The sequence below is a fragment of the Hippichthys cyanospilos genome, chromosome 9 (genome assembly GCF_059441005.1).
Source record: "Hippichthys cyanospilos isolate Australia breed blue-spotted pipefish chromosome 9, RoL_Hcya_1.0, whole genome shotgun sequence".
Classification (NCBI taxonomy): domain Eukaryota; kingdom Metazoa; phylum Chordata; class Actinopteri; order Syngnathiformes; family Syngnathidae; genus Hippichthys; species Hippichthys cyanospilos.
Window position 1 is genome coordinate 18,976,650 of NC_142377.1, and position 20,756 is coordinate 18,997,405.

At 38.5% G+C, this 20,756-nt stretch overlaps 2 protein-coding genes across 4 annotated transcripts in view; one reads left to right on the forward strand and one right to left on the reverse strand.

Moving 5' to 3' along the window:
• The window catches only part of syn2b (synapsin IIb), a 52,619-nt gene that overhangs the window by 27,952 nt on the left and 3,911 nt on the right, over positions 1-20,756 (forward strand). For 2 of the 3 annotated variants that reach the window (XM_088423827.1, XM_088423825.1), the window contains exons 4-12: positions 384-543; positions 1,164-1,253; positions 14,973-15,035; positions 15,235-15,377; positions 15,938-16,012; positions 16,097-16,199; positions 18,207-18,356; positions 18,448-18,514; positions 19,425-20,193. In XM_088423827.1, the coding sequence (XP_088279953.1) occupies positions 384-543; positions 1,164-1,253; positions 14,973-15,035; positions 15,235-15,377; positions 15,938-16,012; positions 16,097-16,199; positions 18,207-18,356; positions 18,448-18,514; positions 19,425-20,193 (1,620 nt within the window). The remainder of the gene's footprint in view (positions 1-383; positions 544-1,163; positions 1,254-14,972; positions 15,036-15,234; positions 15,378-15,937; positions 16,013-16,096; positions 16,200-18,206; positions 18,357-18,447; positions 18,515-19,424; positions 20,194-20,756) is intronic. The other variant, XM_088423826.1, reaches the window with a different exon arrangement.
• LOC148419311 (metalloproteinase inhibitor 4-like) lies at positions 1,932-13,537 on the reverse strand. Its single transcript, XM_088424358.1, has 6 exons — positions 13,431-13,537; positions 13,055-13,323; positions 7,221-7,318; positions 5,155-5,269; positions 4,938-5,062; positions 1,932-4,212 (listed from the first exon to the last, which is right to left on the reverse strand). Exons 2-6 carry the CDS (start codon positions 13,185-13,187, stop codon positions 4,015-4,017), a joined length of 669 nt encoding a protein of 222 aa, XP_088280484.1. The 5' UTR covers positions 13,188-13,323; positions 13,431-13,537; the 3' UTR covers positions 1,932-4,014.

Consider the following 20,756-nt stretch of genomic DNA (forward strand, 5'->3'; position numbering starts at 1 on the left):
CATGATATTTACTTAATCCGCAATTGGGAGGAAGAAAACGAAGGCTCAGCAGCATTTCTCAGTAAATGAACTGAAAATGCAAATAAATATGTTGAGGTTAACAGCCAGCAGATATTTGTTTTTTGTTTTTTTAAAGGCCCTTGTCAAATCAATTTAGCTGATTATCGGTCCATTGTTTGGATGGACAAACTCGATAGATCGCTGGTGTTAAATAATAAAGTGTCCATTTTTCTCTTTAGCGTGTGGGCGAAACGTGGCAGCAAAGTTTGAAGACTTGCCATGAAATACAAAACTCTTAATTCGCTTTTTTTCTGACTTCTTTTGCCAATTATTCTACGGTTTTGGATTTCTTCACTTCTTTATTTCCTTCTCTGTTGGCTCAGCAGGTCCTTCAGGCCAGACTTTGTCTTGGTGCGCCAACACGCCTTCAGCATGGCCCAAAATGAAGACTTTCGAAATCTAATCATCGGTCTGCAATACGCTGGCATCCCCTCCGTCAACTCGCTGGACTCCATCTACAACCTCTGTGACAAACCCTGGGCTGTAAGTCTCTTTAATAGCCTTAACTTTGCTGAAAAAGCATCAACGCCGGGGTTTTGTGGTGAGAATAAGAGTTTTTTTCATCTTTTATGTGGACTTATACCACTGTAACGTGAATATCAATCCAATTTGTTATGCCTTGAAGCAACGGAGGCATAATGGACTTGATTATTTGGCAGGAACAGGCAGATGAGAGGCTACTGTAAGTTCTAGCCTAAACAGGCTGCTGCAGCGATCGAAAAAAAGAATTTAACCAGCAGAACGATAAAGTGAGAGCTTTTTAAGCAATTGGGGGGGCTGAAAGGCCTTTGCTCGCATCAGCGATTATACAACGCAATTGTGAATGAGCATGCTAGCCAGCAACTCCGGCTAGCATTTTTTTTCTTAGTAACAAAGAAATCCCATTGAATACTTGTTTGTTCAAATTTACATTTTTATATTTGTCCACCATATTGTGCTGCGTTTCTCCTTTCAAAACATGGAGAATGTTTTCATACTTTCACTCTGTAAACTAAGACAGTAGAGTTACAATCTCACACATATTAATGTGCATCTTAATCATATAGCCTTCATGAATTTGTGAATAATTTATGTTTTCCTTTGTGCTTGTCATTTATCTCTAGTTTTCCCAGTTGATCACCAATCAAAAGAGGCTGGGTGCCGACAAGTTCCCTGTGATTGATCAAACGTTCTACCCCAACTACAAGGACATGGTGAGCATATCTACATTTTCTTATGAATTTTCTTTTTAGGATTACACATGAAACGACTGGGTTTTTAAAGAGAAAATACATGTCATTCAAAGTTCTCACTTTCACCATCAGTATCATGCAACTACAGAAACATTTAAGCTCTAATAACATATTTTCTAACCTTTTAGAGAACAACAAAGGAGTGTGTTGGACAAGATTCCATTTAAACATTTTATATACAATATTTTTTTTGGTACATGGAAACACAATAAAAACACCACTATTTAGACAAAACGAAACATAAATACAAATCTGCAACATTTTCTTCAGTATAAAACATGCATTGTTTCATGACACTTCACTAACACACACAGTTTTGATAATCATCGTTAACTACTAATACATACCAAACAAATCATGCAACAGTACGATACTTATAATTGTAAAATAGTGTAAGCTTACTGTGCTGTAGTACTTGATTGGTGGCTTAGGCATGATAAATGCATTATAATGTATTTTTGATTAAACTAATTAAAAAAAAACTATGTGTGTAAAATAAGGTTTAAGGTTATCTTTTGAAGTGTCGGACTTTAAATAGCCAAAAAGATGTTGAATATGTCGCGTATGTATATATATATATATATATATATATATATATATATATATATATATATATATATATATATATATATATATATATATATATATATATATATATATATTGTCTCAGTAGCTTCTGAAATGTTAATGCTAAATGAAGCCTTAATATTATCACAATAATATATCACAAAAATTGTTATCTTACACAATTCCTGCTTTGTTTTTCTATTTTATATACATTCTATTTTCATTTGCATGGGGCAGTTCCATTGCAGTGGTCTGTAATAGGAGAAACTGGCGCTAATTGTGACACGTCGGTTATTTTCTCTGCATATCAGTGGAACACCTGACATTTTTATATGAATAATTACAATGTTGCCAATCTGAATGTGTTAAACGTCAGCCAAATGCAAATGAAGACAGGAGGACTAACTGGGGTGAATGATTTGCAAGTAATTTTCTGCGGCTGTTCCACCAGCAGCTCTATCGTACTTTAAAAAAATAAAATAAAAAGACTGTTGGAGTGTATCGTAATTTGCAAAAAATGACTTTTGAAAAGCTGTGGGAGTGTAGTGCCATTTAGGACTATTAGCTGACGAGAAGCTTTTGAAATCAAATTCAAAATTCTACAGTAGAGGGTAAATGTTAGCTTACTGGAGCAACGGAAGTCTGCCAGAGTCAAACTAATCCAGCTGGAAGGTGATAAAAGTACTGTACAATATGTCATGGTTTTTCTGCAACAGGAAATTTCAGTTTGGCGATGTTGGCTATTTAGCTGTTGCTTTCGTAGCAGTAGAATAGGCTACAGAAAAGGGCTTTAAAAGCATAGCACTTTGGAGTTTTGTGATAAGGCACCTTCTAGGTGTCAAGAAGCATTTTGAAATACACAACATTCATAATTTGTATTGTTAGTAAATATTGCAATAAAATGAATCTATTTTCCCTATTTTGTAGTAATCAAGAAGCAGTGTTTGTAACAAGTTGGTCTTTTGTGAGTTGTAGCTGCCTGAACATAAAAATACAGCCTAGAAATCACCAAACATGCACTTTGACATTTATAGCTATTAGCATTTTAGTTTCTACACTAAATTAATGAAGTTAATCCACAGTAGGGAACCTCTTCTTGTGCTAATTGGCACTCAAGCAGCATCATTCTTAACCGGCGCGTTTGTAGAAACTTTTGACTATAGTGAGTCAATATGAATTATTCGTCACAGAAGCAATCAAATTTATCAACGATTGTTGCAATGTACAGTGGCAGAATAATTGCTTGAGCAGTGAGCCTTGTGTAAATTGTAGGGAATTACTTTTAACATTTCTGGGAGCATAGCACTTAAGTGTATTCGTAAGATATCACCGGCTTTGACTATTGAGCACACCAGTATCAAAGTCGAGGACTAGGGGCCAGTTCTGGCCCGCCACCTCATTATATGTGGCCCGCAAAAGCAAATCAAAAATGACAACTTGAATAATGCCTGCTAAAATCTGGATTAAATTTTCAAATTGTCATATTTGATTAATGATTATTGTGTTGACATATTGCAAGCATTTTTTCTTATATATGTATAACTTTGAACAAGCAATTTTTGTTAGTATTTCAAAACCTTTTCGTCCATTATTTTGTTGTGTATCTTATATGTAATAAATAGAGAAGGAGAATAAACATTTACAGTTTGACGCCACAAATTTAGAGGTGCTAGGGGAGAAGCATTTTAGATACTATTCAAAATGTGTGTATTTAAGCTAATATAAGAGGAATGTAATATCATCTTTTTCTTATGAGCACTCCAGCACCTCCATTCTTTAACAGCTGGTCTTTTGAGACTTTTTTTTTTCCCAAACAGCCTGAGAGTAGAGCGTGAACATAATATATCCTAACATTCACAAAAGCGTCCAGGCAATTCAATTATTTCGATATGAAGCAAGTGAAACAAAGCTGTTCTCTGAGTTAAAGTATACTTCCTGGTCAAAAGTAAGCTTCCCTAGCATCTGTGCTTATTCTTAAAACAGCTTTCTAAAAAATAGTTAATAAAACATGAATTAGCTTTGCTGTAGCATCCATTTGGCTCTTTCAGATAAGATATTAGCCCAGCTGACATGAACTCTGTTGCAATGTTATGCAAGATATCCCTCTGTCTGGAGGCATCAAAGGAGTCTGACGGAAATGCGGTGGTGAGCCGGTTCAGGGGTCAGTCAGGTCCAGGAAGTCTTTCTCAGGGGCGTGGCCACCTCTATACCAGCCGCAGGTGGTGTCTGAGCGACGAATGCACGCGTACTGCCGCGCCTGCTCGCCGTTAAGGCTGTTATCCAACAACCAGTCCGTCCACAAGCATTCGTTTTCTCCCGTGGATGCGCACGGCACCGTGTAGCACACGTTGATCTACCGAGGTAAAGGCATTCAGTTAACCGTTGTTTTTATCATCGGACTTTGCGCGATCAGGAATTTGGGGGGCCAATCACAATCACCGATCAGAACACGATGGGGCAATATGTCTATAATTTGTTTCAGGATCAAGCCAATCAGATGGGTGGAAAGACTATATATTATTATTATTATTTGCTATAATTATCTTTCACTGGCTCTAAAAAGCTTTGTTCTAGTCTGTCCCGATTGCTACAGTATTTTAAAATATATTTTTGCTAAAATAATTAAAGGGATACCAAACTTATTAATTTGATAGCCAAATTATTTTACATTTTCCACACGGCTCGTCTGTTTTCTGGGTTTGGTCATGTGATGCTTGCAAGCTGAGCTCTGATTGGTTGCTATCTGAGCCCAGAGTACACATGATGTCATTTGAAGTTGACAGCAAGTGAGAAAATGTGTTTTTCGAAGTTGTACATGAAAAATATTTATGAATAACTTGACTTTTGGCAGTGTTTTCCAAGTTATATTTGCTCTCTAGAGTCCTTATGTAAAAGACTACGCTATTGCACACTTGGTTCATGGAGCCTCTGACCATGGGCAAATAAAACCAAGAGAAATTGAATATTTCTCTGCAGCGCTGGTAGGATCATAACAAGAAAAATACTTTTCAGTTATATTTCCTGAGACAAAGCCAGATATGAATATTTATGCAGGAAGAATGAAAAATCCTGACTCACTCTGCACTCACAGCCCATCTGGTATCTGTAGTTGAGATTCTTCCTTTGTGAGAGTGATAAATTGTCCCAGGACTCCACCAGGTCACACTGGCCAATGGAAAGCCGCCCGTCACTCCACATGCTTCCTGTTTAATAACATAGCAAAACACAGTCATCTATATTTTACTACATTGATGCAATTATTTCACATGGGGCACAATATCAGCAATATTCCTACCTGAAAGCAGATACCCTGCTTTGTTGTTGGAGTCTAACTTCACGCCACACAGTGAGGAGAAGACTGGAGTGTACACGTACTGGATATCCTTGGCCTTGTCAAACCCTTTGAACATCTTCACATTTGGAGAAAACGCCAGAGAGAGTCAAGATACACGCAGTACGCAGTCAAATTTACACAGATGTAGTCGGCTGGAGTGGCAGGTGATGATTTATGTCAGGCTGATCCCAATCCCCTGTAAATACTAGGGGCTATCTCTAAAGTAAATACAGAGAAATAGTAATATTGGGTACCATATATAATTAAATATTTTTCATGAATATCTTCAAAAATGCATTTTTGCCACTTGCTGTAAACTAAAAATGAGCTGTAATTGGTCATTACTTAAGTCCTGATCAAATGTGATGTCATTTTCGGACAGCAGCAAGGGGCAAAAAGGGTGTTTATTTATTTTATTTTTTTTATCTTTACATCAAAGGCACAACAAAGGGAAAACATTGAAAGAAGACAGTCGGGAGCTGAAATTTCACCCAGGTGGTGAAACATAGCACGACCACTTAATTATCATACTACCAGCCATCCCTTGGTCAAAGTACTGCAAGAAAGATGTGGAAGAAAAAGATCCAAAAATGGCCAAAATACTGATTAAATTTTTTAGTAGTACATGAAAAATAATAAAGTTGTCAAAATATGTAGCAATAAAATATTAACGTTTTAAAGCTAAAACTGATAAATAAGTACAGTATTCCTTTAAATAGATTTGTCATCAGATCATTTCTTGCAGATTTTTAAAGGGATGCTGTGTAAGATTTTGTGACAACTAGAGTTTAAAAAAATCATTTACTTGAACAATCCACTATAAATTTAAAAAATGCAAAAACATATGTTCTATCATATCAACGCACGACTTTTAATATAATTGTAAGTAAGAATGTCCAGATGCCATTGCCAATGCCATTTTATTTTATTAATGTTTTTTCTTTTCTTTTCCTTCATTTTAAGTACTAGAAAACGCTGATATTGACCAAAAACAGTCAAGAAAAATTAAAAATACATTTACTGTATGTTTACAATACTCAACAAGTCAACATCAGTGTAAATAAACACAGCCATTGGGAGAGCATTAGTCTACTTGGTTTAAACCACTACTTTCCTATTAGCCATACAAACGGTGTTGTACATTTTTCAGGGTTAAACAATTAAGAAAAAGAAATTTTGGATACTTTTTTTCCATTCTTAAAACATATCAGAGGTTTTAATCAGCACTCGGTATCGGCAGGTCCACAAAATTAGGTGACTGACTTGGGTGCAAAAAAAAAAAGTGATTAAGACATCCTTAATTGTAAGTCTAGTAATCGTTAATTATATTACACATCTTGCACTGTGTGGGGATGCATCAAAATCATTGCATTCTCTTTCCCCACCTCTATATTTTACTAAATCTTTTACATCATCCCTTTAAATTTGTTGAATACACATTTCATTAGATTGTTTTATGAATTTGAAATTGTGCTGAGTATGCTAGCTGATTTTGCAACGTGCACTTACAGTTCAGTAGTTTTATCAGCAGGGAACATGAATAAATAATTTAACTAATCTGTTATGGCAACAATATTTAACGCTCTGTAAATAGACCCACAAAAACGCCTCAAGAAACTGGATATTCATAATGGCTCATTTCAGGGTCATTTATTTTCCATTTCCAGGTGTCTTTTCAAAGTGAAATTGGATTTTGTTCAATCGCTACTAAATTGTGGCCACTAATACTTGACAAAGGCACAAAGAAAAAACTTTTGCAATTTTGTGCGGGTGAAGCATAGTTGCAAAAGCTGTGGAGTCATATAGAGCGTGGCCTCGTCCCATACTGTCTTGTGTGTTTCAAATTTTTTCCGTTAGGGTCAGACTGTAGCCGAGTGTGCTTTCCTTGTCACATATTCTGTTTTATATCCAGACAGACTTTCTTGTCTTGTCTACAATGGATCAATAAATCTTCAAATATGATATGCTCTTTGTAGTTTAATGCATTCATATAAAGTAGGCAGAGACTAGTCTGCAGCACATCTCACCTTGATCATCTTTATTTCATACTGGATCATCTTCATGTATGGGGAGGAACTGTTGCTAGGCGACACAATCTTCTCCCCGGCGATCTTTGCCCTGATCACTGTCAGGAAAAAAGGTGACCGGATTTAGAATAGTGTGTGAAAAAAAATAGTGTTATTTACATGCCTTCCACAATTCCAGCCGCTAACAAAGCTTCTTCTTGTCTTTGCTCCTTCTTGTCACAAAACAACACCTCTAATTTGCGAGCTGGTAATGGAAACAATTTGGCATGTGCTGTGAAATTGCTGTGTCCAGCAGCAAAGTGATGGACCAGTGAAGAAGGTCTGATTGCTCTGTTGCTCTCACGCTGCAATATTAATCGTTTACTGGTAACGAAGCTAATTCAGACTGTGGTTGAAAATAAGGTTAAAAATCAGGATTATGCTCTTAAACTAAACACAGTCATTTGGGTGGCTTTTGCTTAGAAACATCATATTTTAACAGTTGTTGAGGGGAAGTCATCACAAAACATTTTCCTTCCAATAGGATGTTCCATGCAGCCCCACTGGTCTAAACAAAGCATTATGATTATTATTGTGTTTGAGAAATATGAATTGAGCAGCAAAATCCAACTACTGTATTTTCATCCACCTAAGGAACAGCCATTTTGTCCCTTGTTGGCAACTGAGGCAGATGATTATCTTGTTACGTCATAGAGCATGCACTTAATTCCCTCTACCTGAACAGGATATAAATTGGATTGGTCATGCAAAATTTACAGTTTTGAAACATAAACATATGATATGCTCACCCTTCCCATTCAAGCACATGAATAATGGTAGTTTGGCATGCCAAGTAAGTGTACATAATTTTAATAATGTTGTATTCAGTATGGGAAATTAAGATATTCTTCAGTGTGGATCTTTTGAGGAAGTGTGAACACTGCCGTTATATTTGGCTGAGCACCAAATCAGATGGTCCAAGATCACCTTGAAGAGCTGCAAACAAGTTTGTGTAATTTTCAGGTAGAAAGACATTGAACAAACCTGTGAAGAAATGAGCAACATATTTGAACCATATGTTTAAACTAACCAAAATATTTGTTTTGTTGCTTTAAAAATGCAGTTCAAACTGGATTTATCCTCTGACCCCACATACGTATGGCAAATGTATAATAAATTACAACTTTACTTACTGTGTTTTATTATCACCACAGCCTGTTAAACTGTTGCCACTACTGCTTTTCTCTCCTTAATGCCATCCTAAAATTGTTTTATCTGTTGATTGGTATCTTAACAGTCACAAAAATAATAATATGAAGTAGATTGCATTTAATGGCATTTCTTCAAGCACAGTATGATTTTACTGAAAACTGACATCAACTCTGCTATTTTATCCACCCTTTCAAAAGAACCCTAAAATAGTCTTGGCAAATTAGTTGGCCTACTTAAATCTTCTGTGAGCGCAATAATGGCTTGATGCCACCTCTTAATGGTAAGTAATACACCCTGGCTTCACATTACTCTGTGTGCAGATCAAATGGTTGGCAGCCTGAGCTTTGCCTCCAACCAAATGTAGAGGAGATATAAAAATCCTCCATGCAATTTAGCACAAAAAAAAAAAACATAAAAAGTGAGTGCAATTTGATTTGGAGGCCTCCCATACAGATAACTTGAAATGAATTGCGTTTAAATATTTGTTGGGCCTTTAAGACAAACAAAAATACATTTCAGAGTAAACACGTTTAAAAAAAAGAAAAAGAAAAAGCTTTTTGTAGAAGATAAGGGAGCTCACATCTGGACAGTTTGCTAGCCTTAATGGGTTGCCTGACAGGAAATAAGCAAGCAGAGGTTCCGTGTGGACCATTCATATATTGAGAAAGTTGTGTCAGCGTCTTCTTTTAGGTCTGTGGAATTTGCTGCACAAATTCTAAAAGTCTAAAAGTGTAAAACAGGAAGCAAATGTGACCGTCTCTAACAAAAGGGTCCTTACATGTCAAAACATTAAAATAGAGATTCATGTAATCTATACTTAGTACTGGAAAGTACATTCCAATAGAAGGTAAGAACATATTTTGAGATTTTAAGCTTTTAAAAACTTTGACCTTTCAGTCGATGAAATCGGGCAGAAATGGTGACTTGGCCTCCAAATCAAAACAATTTTGAAGATCCAGTTTAGCTTACCTTTGCGCTCCTGAGCAACCTGCCAAAATGTGCCCGTTTTAATAGTGCTACTTGTGTGTGTATATTCTTTAAGAGGTCCTTTCGCCCCAATGTTGAGGTTTAGGAATTTTGTGTGACAAGAATATTTTCCATTTGATGTGGTTTATTGACATTTTCTCATCTGTATTATATCTCAAATGCATTTAGCCACAAAAAGAAAATGAAACTGCTTTGATGGTTCAGCACTTTTTTTTTCATTCAACGGAATACAAAAGGAACACCTTAAGTCATTTCAACTGCGTTGCATGCATTGTGGGACAGGGGTAGGACCAAAAGTGAGGATCCATCAGTTACTGATCCTTCATTTTCATTCATTTCAATTACAATTTTAACCTTTTGGCCGGTGGGAAGAAAATCGAGCCCTTTCGGAGGCGAAAATTCCTAATTGCTATTTTCGTCCACACATTCTATATTTGTCATTGAACTGAAGCTTTATCCACTGACATGCAGACGTTTTTGCCAAACCGTGTCACAAACGGGCCGACGTTTGTTGAGGGGCCTTTGTCAGCAAATGAAATCTTTGCGCGTCACTATTTTGAACCAATAACTTTGTATTTTTTTAAGTGTTCATGAGCCTCACAACAACATAATTTTGCAAACCTAAACCATGAGAACTGATGTAGTAAAAAAACGTCCCTCAGCCCAGATGAATCGGCACCCTTGTCATCCTCACAAAGCTGCACTGTCAGTGGTCTTTCACACTGATATTGTTAGTATGCAGACCATTGGGCCCAGCCTATAGACATGGAAATGAAGTGGAAGGAAGGGGAGAGCGATGGAGTAAGCTGCCTTGGCCTCCATCCAGCACACACACACAAACACGCACATGGAAATAGCTTGGGAATCTTGCAAGGTTTGTACAGATGGGATATTAGTCAGATGTTGGGCTTTATTCAAGAGGTGCACTGACTCTCACGACATTGTTAGGTCAACCCAAGGCCACCACCAGCCGACACTTACAAAACAATCAGGATAATAAAAGTAAGTAAAAGTGCATGTGTAAATTATTGTGTGTGCTTTCGCAAACGTCTTCAGCGAGTTTACAAAAACTTGGAGGCACGTTTAACACCAGAGTTTTTGTTCTATATATTTTTCGATCACTATTTGGACAAGTTGTAGATTGATAATGGCTGCAGAGAAAGCCAAATGTTGCTTGGTGCGATTTTGCTACTGTGACACTTAAAAGGGTTAAATGAGTCATCGCAAACCCTGAAGACAGTTAAGACTATCCATATCCCTGTTTATGGAGAACATGTAATTTTAGAGCAGCAGATTTAGACACTGATTCATTTTTATCGGGAGCATAAATGAGGCTTAAGATGCAATTTATCTCAATTATAATCGGAGATTTTTGAGAGGCACGCAATGCGTTGCTTCAGATGTCATTACAGCCCGTGAAACCAATTTTCTGTGTACTTACCCGGTGAACAAAAACAACAGATTTATTTTAGGTCAAGGCGTCGATAAATTTGACTGCTCAGTAAGATGAAGTTTACTTCTTAAATGAGCTGCTCCACAAGTTTATGCAGAAAACAAACTGGCATAATGAAGTTGGGACTGTTTAAATTAGATTTTTGTTTTATTCTGGTCGGACCTCTGAAGAAGTATTATTAGTTTAAATGAGGGCGTTTTGTCAGTCCTATTGAATTACTGTAAATTAACAAACAGATCCCGCCATTCATTCCGGCCATTTTAATTTATGGGTTAAAAGATCATGTCCCGCTCCAAACAAATCTGCAAAATATTTATCGCGTATTAATTGCAGCTATTTGAATGTGTAGTTAATATTAATGTATTCACTGTCAGCACATTTAAATAAATCTTTGTCTTCTATAGCTGTCAGTGAAGAACAGTAAGAAAATTCAACTTTGATGTCTTGTGTTTACTGCTGAATAAATGAAATAAATATTTTATTTCCAATTATTATCATTATTATTATTGTTGTTGTTATTGTTGTTGTTATTTTCTTTGAATAAACATTTGAGCATTGTGTTTCTCTATGTGCACATTAATGTTCATAGTGGAATATATTACAAGACAATTTCAACTTCTACTTAATTTTTATCTGAATCATAATGTGTGTTCAGAATTTCATTTATTTCATGTTGTAAAAGTTAAATACCGACGATATCTTTAATTGTTCACAAAAAGTGTAATGTAACCTAGGTCACATCACGTCCGGTCCAGATCAGTTTTGTTTTATCATCTTGCACGGTGTTTCGCAAGAAGTGTTTGTTTCTGCCATCTTCCCGTCTACCCACAGTGCACTTCCTCGTTATATAAACAAGTCATGTGATCAAGCACCGCTTTAGTTGCTCCGATACACTTTGGCATCAATCATGAAGAACGCATCCAACATTCTATTTTTTTAAGTGTGCTCTGTCTCTTTCTTTCTTCTGTGCTCTCATAACCTAGATCCAATTTGAGAATGTTGTTAAAAGCAGCTCTCAGCCTCAATCTTGCACCACATTTTGACCCATTGACAGATACTCCAGCTTCCTGGTGAAGCCAAGTACTCAGCAGTGTTGGTTTTGGCTTGTGTTGAGACCAAAAAAAAAAGAAGAAAGTAAAAAGGGGGATTATGAAAGCCAGGCAACGGCACAAGAAGAATTAGGCCAAACTATCTGGCATTTCGCTTTCAGATTTATCTTTATGTGACAACTATGACAGCTAGTTATTCCAAGAAATACTGTTAAAAAAGAAAGAAAAAAAACATTGCCAAAAACATTTTATAGGCAGTACAATATTAAACTAATGTGAAACAACACTTACAATGTTTTTCTCATCAGTGAGGACTGATGTAATCATTAAAAATACAATTATGCATTACTGCATAAATTAAAGTGAACAGACTAAAATCAGTGGAATAACTGTGCAAATTTCTATGTTTGGAAAGATAAAAAAGTAGATGTTAAAATAATGTTTGATTAGCTAGGGCTACAGACTAACGATTGTTTTGATTACTAAATTATTAATGATTTATTAAACTGTTGGTTATTTAGTCAATTAATTGATGAATCGTATGTTAAAACATATTTTGATTTCCACTACACTGTTAAAAAAAACATTATTTAATCAGTTCAGACAATGCTCAACTTTTTTTCAAAAACTGGTTAGAGCCATAACATCAGAATTTACACGTTAATGTTGATTGCTGTTTTCTATTAAACGAAAGCACTAGGAGGATAGCCTTTCATGATTAAGAAATATGATATAAATTAGTGAGAGGCTAAAATGCTGATTTTGACAATTTTAGGTCTAAAGTCTTAACAATTACTCAATGATCAAAAAAGGAATAATTTGCATATTGATTAGTTGCTGCACATCTAATTGCAACTCTCTTTTGCAACTTTGTGTAATAGCTAACTAAAACTTATCCTATTCACCTAATGCACTGTAAATGCACTTTGATTGAACATAAGGGTGTTTCGGTCTTAACTTTGGTTCACTTTAATCTGAGTAAGTAAATAAGTTGTTGCAGCAAAAGATTTGTAACCCTCTCAGTAGGCTTTACAGATGTATGTTTTGCTTCCCCCAATTGGGCTCCGAAGACAAGACATCAGTAAACAATCTGAGGTCTGAGAAGCGTTGAAGCAATTTTCAGCCTGAGCAGCAGCTAATGGTCTCCGACTCACCCGTCTCGGCGCTGCAGAAGAGCTGCTGCGGGTGAGCTGGGTGGCAACTGCACGCGTCCGCAACCGTGCCTGCTCCCAGCAGGAGGAGCACCCAGAGCCCCAGACGCACGCTCCTCTCGTGGGACACGGCCATGATGAGACTCCCGCTGGCTCCCACGGCTTCGACAAACCCTGCGAAGATCCCGTCAAGTTCCCTCGAAGGAAAGTCAGACTTGGAGAGAAGAGTGGAAGTAGAACGATGAGCTCCAGAGGGCCCCGTGTGTCGGCAGCTGTGGATAGGAATGATTTCAGAAGAAGAAGCTGCCACCCCCTCCCTCTCTCCCCCTCTTACTCTCTCACTCACTCCCTTAAGACGACTCAACACGGGCAAACTTACAATAGTTGGATCGCCTGGCACTCCCGTCCTGAATGCTGAGAGGGTCGGGCACAGGGAGCCTCTTATGTACCCGACAAGTTAGGCACAGCCTTCTCACACGCAGCGGGAAAAAAACAACCATCCTTTCCCCCCTCGCGTTTTGATGTCCCGCCGCCTTCTTTCTTCTCTGCGGGTGTCCGTAGGCGTGTTAATTGTCGATGAAAACGGACCGATTTGTTGCAGATAAAACTGCCTTGCTCTAAGCATCCAAGCTTTATTTATATAATAATTATATAGATAAAAAGGGAAAATGGAAGGAAACAGACAATTTTGTCATCCAACGCGTACCACCTCATGTGTCAAACATGATGAACATTACATGAAGGAATATTAGATGAAGGATGGATATAACTTAAGTACCTCTGACCCAAGGAATACCACAAAACATCAAACGATAAGAAGTAAACAAAAGAATGTGAATTTCTCTGTGGCCAAGTTAGTCACCTAGTCTCAACCCAATAGAGAATGATTTTCACCTACTCAAAACAAAAGAGATGGTGGTACGATCCATAAACAAGCCCCTAGAGATGTTTTAGAGACAAAATATTCAATATTATACTGTGGCCAAAATATTTACTTGATCGCAACTCAATAGAGTATGCATTTCCATTACATAACATTAGCAGTGAACGGAGAGTTTCAGACATGAGCCTTCACCGAGTATGTACTGGATTCAGACGGAAATATATTCAGGGGCAAAAAATAGGTTCCTGAGCTTGTCATTGTTGGCAGGTACACTGAGCCAGGCAACGATTAGCACTCACTTCTATTTCAATGATTTGGGTAAGACCTGAACTGACACTACATGTGCTAAAAATCAGGCAAATTACATAATTGAGGTCTTAGAATTTTTTTAAAGTATTATTAATAATAATAATAAATATAAGAATAATGATAAACTTGTAGATGTAGAACATACATTGTCATTTCACAGGAAATTACAGTACCAAAATATTATATGAAAAACTGTCACCCAAATGGAAAAAATACTCATATTTTTCAATACATTCATGAAAAACAAGGTATGAGATATTAACTTTTTCAAGTGGGCATGCTAGGAGCATTTTTAGTCATAGTTCAACATCTTATTTGGCACAGACAGTATCTTTATTCATTTACATGTATGTGAGTTATGTTCTTGTGAATTAATTTGGAGTTTGTATACATTGTTTTGTATTTCATCTTATTTTGTTTTATTTTGTGAACATGCTGAAGTTTTGTGTTGCGTTGATGTGTTGCTTCTTTCTGTATGAATATTTGTTAATGGTCTTAGCGTATTTAATTCACATGCACGGGATATACTGTGAGTGAAAGAGGAGAAATAAAGACATGAATGAAAGCTATTTCCGTCGTTGTTAAGTCTATTTAGTAGGAAAACGGCAAAAATATGTATCACGGCTTCAACAATAAATGAAATAACCACCCTATTTTTTTTTAAACAACCACATTTCTATCATGGTTTGTTGTCATTGCTTATCCTTTGCACACTTGTGTTGCGTTCAGATCACAACGCCAAGTTTCCCTGTCGTGGTGAAGATCGGACACGCCCACTCTGGAATGGGGAAGGCGAGTAATCCTCTCAGATAGGTTGGGGTTTTGTTTTGACATATGCAAACGTAGTCCTGTCACGTTTTGGATGTGGGCGCTACTGAAGTTCCCATCAAGATGACACGCCCCGTCAACATTCATCCTTGTACTATCCATCTACGCCGACAGTGCATTTAAAACATCTCGAGCATGCTAATGTGAAACACGTGTTCCTCAGGTCAAAGTGGACAACGTGAGTGACTTTCAGGATATCGCCAGCGTGGTGGCTATTACGCAGACTTACTGCACGACGGAGCCATTCATAGACGCCAAGTACGACATCAGGGTGCAGAAAATTGGCGCTGACTATAAGGCATACATGTAAGTTGATCTTAACTTGTAAGTATTGACTTATGTCTTTATAGATTGTAGGTAGAGTATTCATTATTAACTCTCTATCTATTAATTCTCTATCATTAATTATTTTAGCTACAAAAAGCAGCACTCTTGCCATTCGGGGTATGCTATTCTTGCGTCCACCCGTTCATGTTTTCTTTGCTGAATGTATTTACAGAAAAACTGACCTATGGGTTTGATGTTTGTTTGTGTCTTTTTTTTCAGGGCCGTTACCAATTAATAATTGTCAAGGAGGCCAATAGACAATATTTGGATATTCATTTTCAGTCAAAAGAAAAATATTGGCATCAAAATTTAGAAAGAAAGATATACAAATGCATCTGTTCACGTAATTGGAATGTCTTTAGGGATATTAATCATGAGTCATGAGCAGATTTTTGAAAGTTAAATGAAAACGTATGTGTATGACATCATACGCAAATAGAGCTTTGCTAGAAACGTGATCATGTCCCACTGTCCTTTTTCCTAGAGCTGGCATTCGCAAGTAATGTGATCGTGCCCCACTGTCCATTTTCCCTTTCCAGGCGAACATCCATCTCTGGTAATTGGAAGAGCAACACGGGCTCGGCCATGTTGGAGCAAGTGGCCATGACTGACAAGTGAGCGGCGCTGTTGCGTGTTTCGGCTCGTTAGGTCACGCTAACTTCTCACGTTGTCCTGTCGCATGTTTGCGTCCGCCTCAGGTATAAACTGTGGGTCGATACCTGCTCGGAGATTTTCGGAGGCCTGGACATATGCGCCGTCAAGGCCATATGCGGCAAGGATGGCAATGATTACATCACCGAGGTGAGGGAACCCTCAGCAGCCACGTTAAACTTGCTACGAATAAGTCACAAATGTATTTACATATTTTGGCCAGACGAAAATGTGTGCATCAGAGGGAAACATTTGGTCTTGAAGGCTTAAATTTAGCACGCCTGGCCCAATTTACACCACTGGGACTATTACATTGTCTGCCTGGGAATAAACTAATTGAATTTAGCCTCAATACAAGCCGTCTGAATTGAATATTAAATATTAAAGGAGACAGATTATGGTTTTTTTACATCAGAATTTAAAACAGCTCAGCAAAAGCAGACTAAAATTAAGGTTGGTTGACGGCACTGCACGCAACAATTGCAGGTGCTGGCAGCACTGAGCTAAAAGTCATTAACAGGGAAACCAGCAGCAGCAGCATTGGGGAAATCAGCAGGAAGGTAAAGGAAATTTGTGAATAAACGAGGCATGAAAATCATTGGGAAAATCCATGAAAATAGCAGAGACCAGGAAAAAGAAGAATCTGAGATCACACTGACACACAACGGCGACGCACACTTATTACGGACCATGAGTCACCACCTCATCTTCAGTCATGACCCGGTTGCTGCGGTGACATTTGAAAGCGATGCATTCATCCTACATAAGTATGTATGTGTGTGGAGAGGGAAGGGTTGGCCTTTCATTGTTATATTACATCTTCCATCATTGTGTTTGGGGTTTTTTTGTCCACCATCTACAGAACTTGAGTGAGAACAGAGAAAGGCATGAGGCAAAAAGTTAATAGTGATATATGCAAAAGTAAATATCCGCATACCATTTTTTTTAAAATACCTTTTATCCTATATTGGGTTATAGGGAGCTTAATTCTACCCCTGCTGATTTTAAATGAAAAAGAATAGGTATGAGCATATTAATATAGTTTAAAATTATAATTGTTGGAATATAGACAAATCTTTTTACATTTGAAAGAAAAAGAAAACCATTTCAATGCACTGTTCAGACGAATGTGGTTTATTTAAAAAAAATATATATGGTCTAGCAAAGGACTTTTTTTTTAAAGAACTGTTATGATGCAAAAAATATATATTTTGCCGTGTTTTATGGACTCTAAAAAGGCCTGTTTAACCTGTCAAAAAAGTTTGAATTTGAATTTCAATTTCATTTTGTATGTCATTTTATTAGCAGTATTTTTAAGGGCTGTCCAAGTTAAATCTTTAACCTTGGAGATAAATCTAGATTTTATAATTGTTATATGGAAAAAAAGTTCTATTTATTTAGTATGGCAACTGAACAGCTACATTTGCTACTTATGTTATTTAAAAAAAAAAACAGTTTGATTTATTTAGTATGGCAACTGAACGGCTAACTTTGCTAGGTAGCAGTGAGTCACTGGCACAAAGGCAGACATTTATGTAGTTTTACTTTTAAAAGTTGCTCGAAAGACACATTCAAAAAACATAAATTTTCACATTTTAAAAGCCCCATTCAAGCATCATATCAGTTGTACACATACCATCTTAGAGTAAAGCACCCTGCTCAAACAAGTTGTTTTTCGAATTCTCTGGAACAAAGCAGTTGGATTTTAGAGGAAAACGACCATATTAAAAGATGAATATGTTGCTATTGCAACTGTTGAAATGATTTTATGGGGGCAGCATGGTGAAAGAGTGGCTAGCACATAGGCTACGCCACAATGTTCTAAAGTCACGGTTTGATTCCGGCTCCAGTCTTCTTGTATGGGGTTTGCCTGTTCTCCCTGTGCCCATGTGAGTTTTCTCCGGGTACTCCTTATTTTTCACAAAACATGCACGACATTATTTCAAATGGACAGTGCAGAAAATGCACAAATTCAGTTACTGTACTGTACATGTCGGACGGATGGACAAATGGATGGAAAACTTCTGCAAGTCACAACATTTCAACTGATAATGTGAAATCTGCCGAGTCAGGCAAGGCACCGTGCCTGCTCTTATTCCAATGCATTGCATACATCAGTTGATTGAATTGGCTATCGATTCCATTGTGTGCTCCCAGGTGGTGGGCTCATCTATGCAGCTGGTCGGCGACCACCAGGCCGAAGACCGCCAGCTCATAGCCGAGGTGGTGATGGCTAAAATGACCCAGTTTCTTACTGCCAAGACATCCGCTGCTTCCCGCTCGCCTGCTCGCTCTCCTCAAGGCCAGGTGAGAGTGCAGACATATAGAGGATTCAAAGTACAAGTTTCATTCCTTTCCCATCGACTCTTACGCTCCCTTTCCATTTTTTTTTTTTCAGAGTGGCGGTGTCAAAGATGGAGCAGCAGATACAAGCAGAACCACAGGCCAACGTCCTCAACCTCCAGGTTCTACGAACACTCTCCTCCATGAATAAATTATATTGATTTTTACACAAGGCGGCTTGGTGGAGCAGTGGTTAGCACGTCTGCTTCACAGTTCAGGGACACAAGTTTCAAATCCACCTTCCTGTGTGGAGTTTGCATGTTCTCCCCGAGCCCTCGTAGGTTCTCTCCGGGCACTCCGGCTTCCTCCCATAGTGCAAAAACACGCACCAAGCCTTTTTTGGTCGTTATCAGCACAATAAAAGACCATGATGTCGTTTTCAGTCGACAGCAAGAGGCAAAATGGCCGCCTTACTGAGATAATGGGTGGATGGTTGGATGTTCAATGCTGTCCAGATTTTCCATTACGCTTGACCTCATATTTACTATTTATATCAGACCACACTTCTCTAGTGCAAAGAAATTAAGCGAAAAATAAAAACTGTACAGTGCTGTTCAGATTTTCCATTGCTCTAAGCCTCATATTATTTAGATCAGAGCACACTGTTTACTTTCAGCAATGTCACACAATAATTGATTTTTGCTCATCTTCATACATCGTCTGACTTTAAATATACCATAGTTCCTGGAAATAGAATTTCATTTTCAGAGACATATACATCAATCAGTGGGCAAAAAATCTAATCAAATGTCATACCTTTAATGTTGACCATGACTCAGCGTCATAATTAAAAGTGAGATCTGGACCCGGTCATTTTCTGATGTGATGCTTTGCTGCCCTCTTCTGGTGTTGAGTGCCGAAACGTTTTGCTTATGATGGTTTACAAATGTTTCAGGGTACACTGAAAAAAAATGAAAACAAATATCTATTGAGAATTTAGTATTCATGCTATGAAAATCTTGCAAATAAAATTATTACCATACAAGGAAAGTTATCTAAAGTTGGTCTAATTATTTCTTTGTTTATATCTAGGTGCATCAGCCAAAGCGCAGAGTGTGGATTCATCATCAGAAGCACTTAAGAGATCATCCGAGCCTCCATCAAAATCTGCCCAGGCACAAAAACCTTCTCCAGGTCAAGGCCAGAAACAAGCTCAGGCCCACAAGCCAAGCCCGGTCCAGAAGTCCGCCTCGGTCACAAAGCCTCCAGTGCAGAGGCCTCCTCCACCCATGACAAGAGCTCCGTCTGTCACCAAACCGGCTCCAGATTCTGCTTCCTCCACGGCCAACCCCGCCAAAGCATCTCCATCTTCCCCCGCTAAATCTGCAGGTCCTGGCTCCCCTGCGACCTCGGCCACCGCCCCTCCCCCGGTTTCGGCTCCCACCACCGAGCAGCCCAAGCCCCAGCCGCCGGGCTCTCCGGCCCAAGCTCCGGGCAAGCCCAAGGATCTGCCGCCCAAGCCCACTCCGCCCGCCAAGCCCATTCCTCCCGTCCGCAGGAACTCCAAGCCGCAGCTGCAGCCTAAGCCCCAAACGCCGCCCGCTCCCCGAGCCTCACCCAAACCTCAGTCCGCCCCCCAAAACCCGGAGGCCGCAGAGGCCTCAGATGCCGCCTCGTCACCTGGCCAATCGCCGGCCAAAGCGAGCCAGTCCCCGCCCAACGTGCAGTCTCCGGCTAAGGCCCAGCCTCAGAACAAGCCAGCCAATACTTCACAGAACCCTGAGCCCGAAACTGCCGCTGAACCTGCTGAGCCCCAGGAAGACCAGCAAGCCTCTCAGCCAAAAACCCACCCTCTGCTCAAGTAAGAGACTTGTAGTCAGCACACTCATGACTGTGCTGTCATCCATTTATTGGCACGCATGAGTTAAAGCAGCATGGCACTCAGTGGGATGCAGACCTCCACCGAAGCATTTGAAACAATACTGACAGTACTATTTACTCCAAAATGTCACATACAGGAAGTTCATTTCCACCACAGCGCCATCTGTGGTTTTAGTTGTCCACTGCTCCACTTTTGGATCCAATCCTTAAAACGAATGGGTTCTTCGTCAACCCTATTGAGACAAATATTTACTTGTTAATTGTAAGTCCCTTAATTATCTCACCAAACTACCAACAGCAATTAACTCACACATATTGATCTCGGTGGAGGTAACAATAGCACTTAGATTACTTTTGCCTTAAGGAGACAATGTGTAAGATTGAGACTGTTTTTCTTACAGACAGCAGGAGGTGCTGCATTTACCTTTGTCTGTAGCTATAACAAACATGGCCACACCCCATGTACTGTAATATCGTTTAATGCTAACTAGACCTACGATTACATTTAAAACATACTGTTGGACGTTGATAATGCATTTAATG